General features: G+C 41.8%; 1 protein-coding gene across 1 annotated transcript in view; it reads left to right on the top strand.

Moving 5' to 3' along the window:
- TMEFF1 (transmembrane protein with EGF like and two follistatin like domains 1) overlaps positions 1–15,247 on the top strand; it is a 119,685-nt gene that overhangs the window by 102,699 nt on the left and 1,739 nt on the right. Inside the window, exons 6-9 of the mRNA XM_054058696.1 lie at positions 4,173–4,321; positions 5,180–5,245; positions 8,193–8,316; positions 12,426–12,584. Of these exons, the coding sequence (XP_053914671.1) occupies positions 4,173–4,321; positions 5,180–5,245; positions 8,193–8,316; positions 12,426–12,584 (498 nt within the window). The remainder of the gene's footprint in view (positions 1–4,172; positions 4,322–5,179; positions 5,246–8,192; positions 8,317–12,425; positions 12,585–15,247) is intronic.

Below are 15,247 nucleotides of genomic sequence, written 5' to 3'. Positions count from 1 at the left end.
CTCCTGTTGCTTACCCCCGTCCTCCTTCATGATTTCAGATTATTCCTGCCCTCCCTTCCTGAGCAGCTCTTCATGCTGTCCTCTGCTCTCTTCATGCTGTCTCCTCTGCTTAAGTGGGACTTGTCAGGGAACAAATTACAACATGGGACTTCGATTCTGTGTCCCATTTCAGTCAACTGTGAAGAAAAACAAAGCCCCTGTCTGTGATACCTCACACAGATTTCCTGATTTCCCTGCCTGCAAAACACAACTCCCTTAAAATTTCTGCCGAGGCCCCACTTTTCATGAACACTGTCTGCTGCATCTTCTTTCTTACTTGTAAGGTCTGTGGAATGGTTCAGCCCCATGGGTGGTCTTGGGCTTTGACTTCTGCCTAGCTTTTGAAGCCAAACTGCCTGGTGGGGGAATTTGTTCCCCTCAGGTGGCTGGATTTTCTGTCATCTTTTCGTGTTGTCTGTCCTCTGTAGCTCTCTGACTCCCTGAAGGTGTAACATATTTTCCATATATCTTAGCGGGTTCAGTTTGGGTATCATCCAGCACATTCTTGAACTGCTTTGTTGTTTCGGTCTGTTGTGGTGGTCCTGTCCTCTTGCGGGGACTCACCTGCCAGTTTTGATGTGTTTGATGTGCAGCATTAGAGCAGCAACTTGCCCTCCCACAGTTTTACCTTCTTTCACAAACACTGAGCAGTTAAAAACAACTTTTGTTTCATCTTTTCTAATGAGAGCAGCACTCCCACATTTCACTGCTCCCATCTCACAATTTGGTGCTTCCAGCAGGCCTGTCTGTATTTTGGTTATGGTGCCAACCAGCTACGAGAGAGGACAACTTCACTGCACCCCACATGGACTCTCTGACGGGTACAGGTTTCTGATGCATGCTTCTGGCTCCCTCTTTGTCACCCTACTGCATCTTTAGAGGCCCTGCTCCCTTCAGAGCATCATGTCCCAGCCATGTCCTCACCTTAACTCATTGTCTTTTGGCCCAGTGAATAGCCTCAGGCTTTTATGTTGGAATAAAGAAATATAGTAGTCTCAATTTTTTAAAATACACCGGTCCACTTCAACTGCTCATTATCCCACAGTCTGTTTAAAACAGCTGCTTTTACATGCCAACTGAATGGCCAGGTGAAGGCCAGATGTACCATTTGGTATCGCGTTGTAGGAGAACTAGCTAAAAACATCAGGCAGATAATGGGGTGCATGCATGGGGGCGAACTTCTGAAACCAAACCCTTGAACTCTGAGCTGCAATCAGCATGGACTGGTTGTAAATTTTGGGTAACGCCCAAGCTAAAGAAAGGCATTCTGTCCTGAATCCTTCAGTTCATAAAGAGTCATGAGATAGAGTCAGCAGCTGGCAAACTGGTTGTGTGCTACACTTCTGCAGATAGACTGCTTAGACTGGGAAAGCGAGGACCTGGGCTCTGGAGGGAACACATGTCCCAAAAGGCAGTGCCTTTGGACAGAAGGAGGGCTGGAAGCAAGATGGCATTGATCCTGGAAGCAGGGGCAGGTCCTAGAGATTTGAGAGCAGGTATGTGTTCCACCAGCTGGCTGGATCTGTCTGACCAGCCAGGGTCTCACTGGAGATTTGGTGTGCCTGCAGCCCTCCCTGTGGACAGAAAGCACATACATCTGCCAGCTGGTCAGGGTCTGTTGTGCCAGCAGGGAACAGGTTGCAAGCCTCCAGCAACTCCCAGTATCCAGACTCACAGCGGGTAAGAATTTCACCCACTCCCACCCCTGTCAGTCACCAGCTCTGTCCTGCTCCAGTGGCGCAAAGCAGCTGCAAGCTCATTGCAGCTGGTCAGTGGGCTTCAATTGCTTCACACTGCCCCAGCACTTACAGACGTGTCACAAGCTCTCCTGCTGTACATTTGTTTGGGGTTTTTTCCTGGTTTTAGGTGTAAATTCTGAATGATTAGGAAAAAAAGAATTGTACGTAGAAGAGGTCTTTAGAGCCAAGACTGAGAGTGTTATCAGAAAAACAGGGTTAAGAATTCACAACTACCTCCAAACCAAGCATTTGGCAATGCTAAGAAAGTAAGCGTTTAACATTAGATGTTAAATCTAAACACAGCAAAGCATGAAAACATAAGCAGTCTCCAAGCAGTTTCAACTCTGGCCTGTAGTGTCACCATAAGGAAGAAAAAAATATTTTAAGAAGTTACCTTAATTGTTCCCAGGAATGACAAAACCTCACGGTAATTATGATGCTACAGAGCTAGGATCATGACTCCAGGTAGATTTAGAGCTGTTTGGACATAGAAATACAGATGGAATTTGTCTGGAGATGTGAACACAAATACGTTCAAAATGTGACAGGGATGGATGCATGTAGGCTGTGGTGGTTCCCGAGTGCTAGGCTGAGTATCTGTAAGCACGTAGCCAATGTCATACAAAGTAGGACTAGCTCTCTGCATGTTTTTGTCAATAAATGTGCACAGCTGCTGAGCCATGAGCCTTTTATTTGCACATAGTAAATCCTAGTAGACCCCTCATTAGGCTTATTAGGCTTTACATCATGTAGGAACATGTAAACAAATTACTACTTCTTTTCCTGGGTCTAAGGTTTACGACTGTTACCACATCTAGTAAAAAAATAATCATATGTTCTTTGTGTTGATATTTAGCGGCTTGAGGAGTACTTTGAGGTAAGTCCCTAAGCCGTGTGGAGACTCATTACTGGGGCAGTTTTTCGCTGTCAGTAGCTGCACTTAATAACCTGTTTGTTCTAGAGATGTTCTTTTGTCTAGCGACAGTCTGAAGTTCATGAGCATTAAATATTACTGTGAAAATTAGCATCTTTAAACAAAAGGTGCTCATGGAAAGAGAAGAAATGAGGGAGAAGGGTAACTGGCCATCTTCAGTGTTCCTGCAGCATGAAATTAGATTCTGCTGCAAGATTTGTTACTGAGAAGCACACATACATCTAGTTAGTTATTTAGTTGTACCTGGAACAGCTGGAGAGAACATAAAAAACCTGGCAAGTTGGTGGGTTGTTTTTTTCCTCCCACCCCATGTCTTACAAGGGTGAATCAAAATGAAGCTAGCAGCTCCCAGCAGTCAGACCATGTGCCCTCTGTGCAGGGATTTCTGTCAAGGAGAGAGTTGTGTGCCCACTATCACCTCCTCAGAAGATGCAGAGCAGCTCTTCCTTCTCTCATGGCATCAGGAGGAACTCGATGGAGAGCTGGCCTCTGCATCCTCCATTCTGCAGCCACTATCCCTACTTTTCCCAGTCCAGAAGCAGAGCAGAGCTTGCAGAGCCATGTAAGACACGTGCAGAAACTTTCATTCGAAAATAGAGATTCAGTTAAAAAGGAGAATATTGATTTCAATTAAAAAAGGGTGGAGGGTCGGTCTTGGAAAGCTGGCATTTTTCCTGTGCCATTCACACATGTAAAATTTCAGGACTTTTTGTTAGGGCAACAAACTAGCTAAGGAAAACCGGGTAAGTTGTAGCCCTATCTAATTATTTGGCTGTCCTACATTTAAGTTGTTAGGAACCAGCTACAGTTTTCTCACTTCTATTTTACAATCCCTAGGTGCAAATTATATGGAAAATGCTGTGTCTAAAACAACCTAAGTGTCGCTTGGATGCAATATGAAATAATTTTGATTGCATGGTTTAAATATATGTAATAAACTCACTGTTAACTTTCAAAGGTATGAAGGAATGTCTTGCTGAAATGACAGTTAGCCAAGCATATTGACAGCATCTGAAGTAGAAAAACTCCTTTTTCTGCTTAACAGAAATGGGAGTCCTTATTGTTTCCCCGTCAGGGATCCTGACACCCCGCCAAAAAGTAGAATATTCATCTGGTTTTGTTCACACTTGAGAACAGACAACAGAAACTCTTTTCTCAATGTAGTAAATTTTCCTAGCAATGTGTTATCATTTTTCAAGTGGTAATCAATGAGATTAATATCATAGTAAAACTGCAAGAAGCATCAATATATAATTAAAAAGCACATTGAAGCACCTCTTTGTAGTTTTGTACATTCGGCTTGGAAGCATCAGACATCAGTGAATTCTTCAGCATCCACACACAAGACCCTCTTTTCTCCTGGTATTAGTGTGAGAGCAAATGTTTACTCTGGACTCAACATGTCTTAGTTTTTGTTTGCTGGATGTCAATTTTGTTCTGCTGTATGTTTCATTTAACAGGTGTGTATGTAATATAGACTGCAGTGGATACAGTTTTAATCCTGTATGTGCTTCTGATGGAAGTTCTTATAACAATCCATGCTTTGTTAGAGAAGCATCATGTCTGAGGCAAGAGCAGATTGACATCAGGCATCTTGGACACTGCTCAGGTAGGCTTGACTTTGTTTTTCTGATAAATATAAATTCCGACATCAGCAGACTTGGTAGAGCTTTCCCTTTTCAATTTTTGATCAGAAGTCACTGATCCAGTTATCACTGAACTCCCCACCTGTCTTGTAAAGGTCCCCACACAGAGTTATGGTGTGTTTACATACATTCGTGCTGTGTTTACGTTACCTTAATTTTACTGCTGTTACTTGGAAAGACAGCAAAATGTCTTAGAAGAATCTAAGCAATAGTCCAACAGGTCTTACTTGAGCAGCTGGTAAGAAGTAGGAGACCAAAAGAAATGCCAGTGTGTAGGAGCTATTCCTTCTTGGTGTTGTGGGCTGTACTATGTACTTCCAAGATGAGTCAGTTTTGGCCCCATTTGCACAAATATTTATCCATTTCCTTTTCCCAGTGTTGGTCCATTGAAACCCCCTGTTTACTGCCTTGTAGTTAACCATGTGCGTGACTCTTCAGTTTCAGGGTCTAGCAGTTAAAGCCTACTCATGGGAATAACAACTTTCCACCATCTCGTTGCTACTTCCATCTAGACCTGTAGCTTGGACAGTTCTAAAAACAAAACAGATAGCCACCAAAATAACCTAAGCCCAGAAGACTTTTTAGTTCCAAAACTACAGCCTGAGATGTGACATGTGTTGGTCTGGACACTGGGGTTACTGATACTGTTACTAACTAGGTGTGCTACCATCCTGCTTGTATGGGAGGAAAAATGTGGGAACATGTTCAGTTATACTGCAATTCAAATATTTCTTTGAATATTATTCTAGCTTCTCAATGACATACATGATCAGGAAATAAGCCATTCCTAATAGCTATCCATGCATGTGTTTATCATTTAGAAACAGATGACACAAACCGAGCTGGAAAGAAGGACGACGGCATGCAGTATCGGCCAGATGTGAAAGGTACTGTGCTGACTTTGTGCTCCTTGGTTACAGTTTCACAAGATGAGAAAACAGAGCATGCAGGTCCCTTCTCAAAGATGCCTACAGCTTTGATTTCTGTAACTGAGACAGACCTGTGAACAGCTTCTTTCTTACAGCACAGATGTTGCAAGGCTTGCAAGAAAGAGATGTGTGTGATTTGTGAGTTTGCCTGCTCTGTTCCTCTAAGATGCCCAGCAGCTCCACCACCCTACACAGTGGTTACAGGATTAGACTCCCCGCCAAGTGCTGTGGAAATGTCTTTACTGCAAGACAGCAAGCTGTGATATTCCTAATGAAATAATAGAAGCCTCACCATGACCCCATCTTTTCTGTTAATTTCTGAAAAAGAAAAAAAAAAAAAAGACAGCTTCAGTATTTGTTAAGTTATTTTAAAATGTTTTTGGTGAACTAATATGCTGAATCATATTGGTTGAAATGTTTTGCCTATATGAACCTAGGCCTTTGTGTTTCTCAAGTTATAGGCAGAGAGAAGATCTACACAGGTGTTAACCTTTGCCGCTCTTCTCTCACAAGTAATAGCACTGCTATCTTTTCTTTTGGCTCTGGTCTTTAGTATTTTCTGTCATTATACTTGTTTTGCACTCCCAAGGTCTCCCAGAATAAAGCCATTCCACTATGGCTTTCAACATTCCTTGTGTTCTTCTTGAAAAGCCATTCAGTGCCAAAAAGCTCCATGTATTTTCATTCTTTCACAAATTCTCTTACTTTCATTCCATTCACTTTACCAGTTGGAATGATTTAATGTCAATTTTCACTTACATTATGAAGGCATAAAAGGCACCAAATGGAATATACATCTTATTATGTGATGTGATGAAACATCACTTTTGGTTCCTGTTCAGAAGAAGTTACGGCCTTTTATTCGTTGCATATAAATTGACCTGGAAATCTAGTTAGTGGAAAAAACATTGTATATAATTATTATTAATGTGTATAGCTTGAGCAGTCTGAAATTCAGCAAATGATGTGCACAGAGGGAGTATGCCTTATGCAAGAAAGGGTTTTGAAATTTTTTTATGCAGTAGTCAGATTTTTTTAGGTAGTGAAAGACTAAACTGAACTACCTTGAATGACTTTTTTCTTCCAGGATGGGAGAATAGTCAATGCTTCTGTTTGCTTTTTCTTTTAATTCCCATATGTTACTCATTACATGCTGTTCTCTGGATGTATGATACCATGTAGTCTGTAGACTCACAACCATGACAGTCTCCTCCCCTTGCAGTGCAAGCGGCCACCTAAAATTACATCAGAAAGGTCTGTCTTTCATGATTCAGCTCTCTTGCTGGTTTTGTTTTGTTAAGGGGGGGCATTAGGCTTCCAGTTTCTGTGCATGCTTCTTCCTTTCGGTGAAGAATCTGGATTCTTATATCCAGTCACTCTTCAAGGCTCTTACACCAGTTAAATCTTTCTCTTTTGAAGCTCTGAAGAAGTCTAGCAGGCTCCTCCGTTTAAAAAAAGGTACCGGTCTATATGTGGTAAATGTGTTTTACAGTAGGAATCACGTCCTTGCTTAATACAAGTTTTGCCTCTGACTTGGGTGGCTGTGGCTACATGGCTGCCTTTCAGAGGATACATCTTGCCTCACATTCTGTATTAGTACATACATTAAAACCAGACATGGAGCAGCTATCTCAACAGACTAATATAATTGTAGGTAGCTAATTACTAGCCTCTGACTGGGATCGGATACAACAGTAAATAACATTTTGGAGAAGACAAGAGTTTTGGGATGAGCCGTCCTCACTTTTCTCCTTAGATATACCACAACGTAGTCTATTCTAACAGGGCAGTGGTGGAATATTGTTAGTATTAGGCCTTGTTCTTCCCTTGTATTAAGTCTTCTATAACTTTGAAGCACAACCTGAACCAGCAGGCTTTCTTATATCTAAAAACTCTAATAGCTACCTGGAACAAATTAGAAAACATTACAGAAAATGTTCAGGGAAAACCTGAAAGAGCGGCATGTCTTTTTTTTCTTGTATAAATACATTCTCTTTCTTTCTGGTGTTATTTCAAGTATCTGCAATTGTGTAAGAGATTTCTTCTTCACAGTCCCTTTTTGCTTTGCACCTGCAGTTCATTATAATATTGTATTTGTGAGGCTATAGTTTATTGCCATGGAAATGAACATAATTCCACAATTGTGCTCACATCTTTAGATTTCTGCTCTTCAGAAAAGTTCGTTATGAAATACCAAATTCTGTATTTAGAACTTTTTTACAGAACAACTTTGAGGAAAGAATGTTTGAAAACGCATGCAGCTTTAGATGGTTCTAGTAATATGACGGCAGCTTGAAAGTTGTTGGTGCAGGGCTGAGCTGGGCTGGGCTGACCTGGCCGGCAACAAAGCACCCACCAGCCACTCACTCAATCAACCCAGCTGTCCCCACAGCAAGATGAGGGAGAAACTCAGAAAAGCAAATACTAGAAAAACTCATTGATCAGGATAAAGGCAGTTTAAGAAGTGGAGGAAATAAAAAGAGAGAAGAAACAGGTAATGAAAAGCCATCACTCACAACATTCTGCCAGCAGACTGATGTCCAGACAGTCTCTGGTTAAGTCACCGTCCCTGAAGGTATTTAGACAACTTGTAGATGTGGTGCTTAGGGACATGGTTTAGTGGTGGACTTGTCAATGTTAGGCTTGCATTGGACTTAATGATCTTAAAAGTCTTTTCCAACCTAAACAATTCTGTGATTCTATGTCTCTAAGGATCATTTTTCAGTGCAGTACATCCTAGCAGATCTCTGTAGGTGCCTCTGAAACTTCACCTTTAAGCCTTTGCTTGTTATTCTGTGTTCCTTTATTCACTACAAGATTTTAAGGGTATGTTATTCTTGGTTGATATTTTTTTAATGAATATCACAGAGCCATTTGTAATTGTTTATGTATATTTCTTTGCAAGACGCCAGTGATCAAAGAGAAGACATTTACATTGGAAACCACATACCTTGTTCAGAAAGCTTCAATGGCTACTGTATACATGGAAAATGTGAATTCATTTATTCCACTCAGAAGGCTTCCTGTCGGTAAGTGCTGCATGCTTCCCAAATATGCTTGAAATTGCTGTAAAGCTTAATCAAAATGCTCTCTAGACATAATTACAATGTGTGTCAGTTTGCAGTTATCTAAGCAGTGGCACAGGAGCTGTATCCCTATGCTGTGGGCAGCACCCAGTTACTCTGGTTGTGCAAGAGATGTGCTCAGAGGAGAGACTCGGTCATTCAGGTGGTTCTGAAGCTTAGTCCCTCTGAGAACTGTGGCCTCAGTTTTGTCTCCTTATTTTCAGCTTCTAAATCCTATCTAGATCTGGGGTGGGGGAGCTCAAAAAAGCTGCCTTTGCCTTGCATAGTTTCTCTGTATGACTACTCTTCCCTTATTGACCTCTGTCTTGTGCCATCTATACATTCTGTTGCTCTTGTCATAAACTCTCTCTAGACTATCAGTACCTTATTTTTAACATTGATTGCCCTTTTTCAGAATCGTAAACTTCATCTACAGAGTATAAAATTGCAAATATTCTTTAGCTCATATTTTTGGTCTACAGTATAATCTATCAGCCGAGTACACTTGGTATTATGTCACTCGGTGTTTCCCAGGAAATCTGAATGTTACATTTTATTTCATTAGTTCTCAGATAATGTTTTCTTTACATTTCACCAACATTTCTGCCTCCGTGTTTTCTTTAAAAAATAAAATTAATTTTAGAAGCTGTTTATAGAAAACATCCACTTCTTTAAGTAGGGAGTGCCCTACTTATCAGGATTTTTCACTCCTGAACTTTTGTCTTGCAGGCTTGTAGTTTCAGATTAATGTGGTTGAAGGTGCTATAACTCTTTGCTTCCCCTTGCTTTGGAAACTTCAGCTGTATCCATTAGATACTACTGCATTTTCTCCCTTGATCCTTATTGATCAAGGATATTTAGTTTTTTTCCCATTGCCAAGATTTAAGGGTTTCCAGATTGACCAGGAAGCAGGAAGCCGAGAAGGCAGAGCTGGTATGGTTGTCAACTTAAGCATCTGAAAGCTTATGCTATTCCTCTTCCCATCTGAGCCCCTTTCTTGTTTATTTTCGCCTTTCCAATAGGACTTATTTGTTTTCCTCTTTTCTCTGTCCAGAACCAAGAGAGCTCAAGGTGGTTTTGCTTCTGGTGGGGAACTGGGTACATTCCCAACATCATCTTGATGGGCGTTAAGCAGCACTATTTAATTACAGTATTCTTTTGAAATAGAGCTGTGTTTAACACAATTTGCGATGGATTTGACCTCAAAATTATCAAAGTAGAAGTATTTCAAGGAAAACATTCCTGGCTGAATGAACTGATTTTTTTATTTCTCAGAATTTTTCTCTGGGTAGTGCTATTCATATAGTCATTTATCCATTTATGATTCAATTCCTATTCAATCATTTAAGTATTTATTATTGCTTTAATAATTACTGATAAGCAATGTTTCGATGATTTTCATTATTTTACTTTCCCTTTACATTTTATTTTATAATTACATTTACTATTACTGCCTTCAATTATTTATTTAAATAGCCTGAAGAGTATCTCAGCACTGGATCGAGCAGAACACACCTCACATGGTTGCAGTCAAGAATTTCTGACTGTCAGTTCTTAACCCTAAGTATCAGATCTCCTTTGGGATTTTCTTGGTCTTGTACTTTAGTGTTTCTTACTGGAGCAGAGTTGTTAAGGAAACAAATTATTTCTATCAGACAACAATCTGCTGTAATAATCGTGTACATCTACTGAAAAAAATCTCTTTCTCTAGTAAGGAAAATATCATGGTGAAAGCTAGAGGCAGGTTGTTATTTTCAAATGCTTTGCATTCTCCTACAAATCTAGTGTATACATTGTTTAATTTGGTCCTCATTTCCTTGTACTGATGTATATGAGGTATCAGGTTATGTACAAATCTGAATACCTGAGCAGAGCAAATTCTGATTTTCACTTTCACTGAGGGCAGTGAATTTCCTTGCTCATTGTACAGCAGCCCTCCAGCACTGCCGGCAGGCAGGTGGGAGGAAAGTTTTATAGTAGTCAACTGTGTAATATTTAGTTTAACAGCCTTTCACAGCTAGGATCTGGTCTGTCTCCCGCTGCCCTCCTTATGCAGTGCAGTTCTGCCCTGTCCTTATGGCAGGCTGCATGAAGGAGGCACAGTTCAACCCCCTGCAACGAAATCTAAACTTCTTTATGCCAACTCAATTAATCGACTGATTAGCATATTTTGATAAATCCACGCTGACCTGTATTTATCTCGCTAGTATATTAATGCTGTATTATCTTGCTTTACATTAATGCAGCAGAATGCTTTAAAATATGTTCTACTAATGTGAGGTACCGTGACCTAGAGCCTAGTACTTCAGTACATCACCACCCTAGATCTTGTCACAGACACTTCTTTTTTGCAGTATTTCTTGACTCTCCATTCAGTATTTCTCAGAAATAATTTCCTGTCCCTTCAGTGTTTCTGAGGAAATATCTTTAATTATTTGTGCCTTGCCGGATTTGTTTTGCCTCCTGTGCTCTAAAGGAATTCTCGCATTGATCACACTGATTATTACTATCTTTAGTGAAAATAAAAGCAAAATAACACTGTGAATTCCATCCCTCTCACTAGCAAGGAGTCCTCTACCTTATTGTTTCTTTTTGCATGTTTACCAACAAATTTCCCACTGTCTTCCTTCTTGTACACTAATATGTGCTTCTCTTGATTCCCTTCCTAGCCATTACTAAGGTTACTGGCAGTACCTGGGAAGCTCTCTTTAATAACTCCGCTCTTACTGGAACTTGTTTCATGCGTGAACCAAAACTCCTTACAGAGCAGCTCGTGGCTGGAGAAAGTAGAGTCACAAGATTATGAACATGTAAACCCCAGCCATTATCCCTGCGCACAAGAGGGGATTAGGATTTGCATTAGCAGTTGTAGGAAGGTCTGGTGAGCAATTATTTCATTCCTCCAAACAGAATAAATTCCTACCCTAGCACAAAGCTTTTGGATGCATGAGATCAATTCTGTGTTGCATTTAGGCTTATCTGATCCAGTTTATGAAAGGATTGTTTCTCTGCCTGCTTGTATTTGTTTTCCAACATTCTACTGTAGAGCTGGAGGCCAGCTGTATGATTCAGTTGCCCTTACTGATGCATTTCACATCAGTCGGTATCAAAGGATAGCCATACAAGGAACTTGCTCAGGGATGCAAATGGTGGCCTTTGATTCAGTGGACTCCAGCTCAGTGTCTTGGGTGGCTCTTACCTTTCCTTGCTGTGCTCCAGCCTCTCTTGCCTTGCTACATAAATTGCTCCAGAGTATGTTTCCACTGCCACCTTCACCACTGACACATCTTGCATTCCCTGAACATATGTTGCTGATCAGAAGCAGCCTCTGCTAAGTTTCTCATTAACCTAACTGATGCTTTGCTCAGGGAAGCTACCATTTAGAGTAACCTCTTCTCTTCTGTATCCAGCCGTTTCTCCCCGCCTCTGGCCAATTTTTACGTATTCCTCCATGAACTCTGACTTGAAGAGTTGTGGGTTGTTTGGTTTGCTAACCCAACCTCCGTGAAATTTTGGGTTGGTGACAAGCCAGGAGGGAGTTTGATGCTGGTCTTGCTCAATAGGTTTTGCAGGATTCCACTTCTGTAGGTTGCAGCTTGAAAAGAGATCTTCCTTTTCCCACATTTTTCAAGGATTCTCTTCCTCTTTGTCCCTCATCTCCCATACTGACATTGCAGGTGAGTGAACATACTGACTTTGTGTTTTGTGAGCATGCTTTTTTGTGTTTCATTTAGCCTTGCCTACTTGTTTCCCCTCGTTGCTTTATTCTTTCTAAATATTGCCCCAGTATAATAGCAACTCCACATATTTATTTTCGCAAATCAGGACTTTCACCACATTGGTGTGTTCTCGGAGAGGCCACTAGTAACCATACCAGGAAAGCAGAGCATACCTACTCTGTGTCTTCTCTTGCCGCAGAAATCCAAACTATTGCCCAGTCCAAGCATTACCACCCCCACCTTCTTTCCAGCTCTTTCTCAGCTGGAGGCATCTTGGACTCCTTATTTCCTTTGCTGAATAACTGGACTGTTGTCAAATTACAAATTCCATTAAATATTCCTTTTCTTTTTCAGGTGTGAATCAGGATATACTGGACAGCACTGTGAAAAGACAGACTTTAGTATTCTTTATGTTGTCCCAAGTAGACAAAAGCTTACGCATGTCCTTATTGCAGCAATAATTGGAGCTGTACAAATTGCCATTATAGTTGCAATTGTCATGTGCATAACAAGGTAGGTAAATGCAAAAGCAGTGAAATATTACACATTGTATGGATATAATTTTTCTGTGTTTAACTATTTGACCTCCCAAATATTATATGCTTTAATATATATCTTAAAATACCCGCATAAAAAATAACAAATTACTGAACTAGAATGGTTATGTTACGTCCTGTTCTCCCCCCGCCAAACACAAGTATGTTTAAATTCACAAACCACCAGTAACCACTCTCAATCCCCAAATCCAATACCCAGCAGAGCTGATCAGCCTTGAAACACATCCCAAAGGTCAGCTACTGTGTTAGACCTTCACTGGAGTTATTCAAGCATTGCTGATATCTTACAGAAGCTATGATGCCCCCCTCCCATCCAGTGCAGCCAGAGAGGTTGACAAGATGCTGTTCCCTGCAGTGCTGCTGTAAATAGTGTTACACAGAGAGAGAGGTATCGGTCACACAGTAGATACTTTCTGAAAATGAATATGCACGGGAACCTATTTTATGAAATGTGAATATGCACAAGCACAGTTTCTGAGTTATCTCATCTCACCCTGTATGAAAAGTGAGATGGAAGCTGTGCATTCTTTTTGATGAAAAGAGATTCAGTTTCATAGAATAATAGAATCGTAGGATGGTTTGGGTTGGAAGAGACTTTAAGGATCATCTGGTTCTAAGCCCCCTACCATGGGAAAGAACACCTTCAACTTGACCACGTTGCTTGAAACATCCTCCAATCTGACCTTGAACACTTCCAGGGATGGGACATCCACAACTGCTCTTGGCAGCCTGTTCCAGTGCCTCATCACCCTCAAAGGAAGCAAAAGATTACTTCCTTTTATCTAATTTAAATCTACCCTATTTCACTTTAAATCCATCACCCCTTGTCCTATCACTATAGGGCCTTATAAAGAGTCCTTCTCCAGCTTTCTTATAGGCTCTGTTTGTATACTGGAAAACTGCTATGAGGTCTTCCTGGAGTCATCTTTTCTCCAGGGTGAACAAGCCCAACACTCTCAGCTTGTCTTCTTAGGAGAGGTGCTCCAGTCCTCCCTTGGCCTTCCTCTTCTTTGTGGGTCTTTGTGGCCCTTCTCTGCGCTCACTGCAACATGCCCATATCCTTCTTATGTTGGAAGCCCCAGACCTGGATGCAGGACTCCAGGTGGAGTCTCATGACAGTGGAGTAGAGAGGGAGAGTCACCTCCCTTGATCTGCTGGTCACGCTTCTTTTGATGCAGCCCAACATACGGTTATCTTCCTGGGCTGCAGGCACACATTGCCAGCTCATGTTGAGCTTCTTATGAACCACCAGCCCCAAATCCTTCTCTTGAGAGCTACTCTTAATCCATCCTCCGCTCAGCCTGTATTTATGCTTGATATTGCTCCCGCCCATGTGCAGGACCTTGCACTTGTCCTTATTGAACCTCATGAGGTTTGCATGGGCCCATCTCTCAAGCCTGTTAAGATCCCTCTGGATGGCATCCCCTTCCTCCAGCATGTTGACTACACAACACAGCTTGAGAAACTTGCTGGGGGTGCATTCAATCCCACTGTGTTACATCCCCAACAAAGTTGATAAACAGCCCCAGTCCCAATACCGACCCCTGTGGAATGCCACTTGTCACTGGTCTCCACTCAGTCATCGAGCCATTGACCACAACTCTCTTGAGTGCAACCATCCAGCCAATTCCTTATCTACCAAGTGGTCCATCCATGAAATCCATGTCTCTCCAACTGGGAGACAAGGATGCCATGTGGGACAATGTCAGACACTTCGCACAAACCCAGATTGATGAGATCAGTTACTCTCCCCTTATCTGCCAGTGCAGTATAAGGGACTTGAACCCAATGAAGACTGAGGGTTCTGGGCTAGATTAAGGATGACTTAGTTACCTTATAGATGCATGAGGCACTTAAGTCCTACACTTGAGTATCACACCACACTTTGCCTTTTCTTTCTCAACTTATACTTCACTTTTGTCACTTTTTCAGCTCCACTTACATCACGCCGTAAAACTTTCTGCTACTCTTTTAGTGCTTGGGTTCCCAAGCTCAGTGGTGAAGTGACAGCCCTATGGACAAACAATATAGCCCTCCTTCTCTGTCTGTCTTGTAAGCTTCAGTGTAGTAGGTATAAGTGTTCAGTTCTGTGTTCAGTTCATATTTGTGTTCAGTTCTGGACCCCTCACCACAAGAAGGATGTTGAGGCTCTGGAGCGTGTCCAGAGAAGAGCAACAAAGCTGGTGAGGGGGCTGGAGAACAAGTCTTATGAGGAGCGGCTGAGAGAGCTGGGGTTGTTTAGCCTGGAGAAGAGGAGGCTGAGGGGAGACCTTATTACTCTCTACAACTACCTGAAAGGAGGTTGTGGAGAGGAGGGAGCTGGCCTCTTCTCCCAAGTGACAGGGGACAGGACTAGAGGGAATGGCCTGAAGCTCCGTCAGGGGAGGTTCAGGTTGGATATCAGAAAAAAATTCTTCACAGTAAGAGTCATTGGGTACTGGCAGAGGCTGCCCAGGGAGGTGGTCGAGTCGCCTTCCCTGGAGGTGTTTAAGGAACGGGTGGATGAAGTGCTTAGGGACATGGTTTAGGGAGTGTTAGGAATGGTTGGACTCGATGATCCAATGGGTCCTTTCCAACCTTGTGATTCTGTGATTCTGTGATTCTGTAAGTACACATACC

This window comes from Cuculus canorus, chromosome 2 (assembly GCF_017976375.1).
Source record: "Cuculus canorus isolate bCucCan1 chromosome 2, bCucCan1.pri, whole genome shotgun sequence".
NCBI lineage: Eukaryota > Metazoa > Chordata > Aves > Cuculiformes > Cuculidae > Cuculus > Cuculus canorus.
This window is presented reverse-complemented; position numbering and strand designations above follow the sequence as displayed.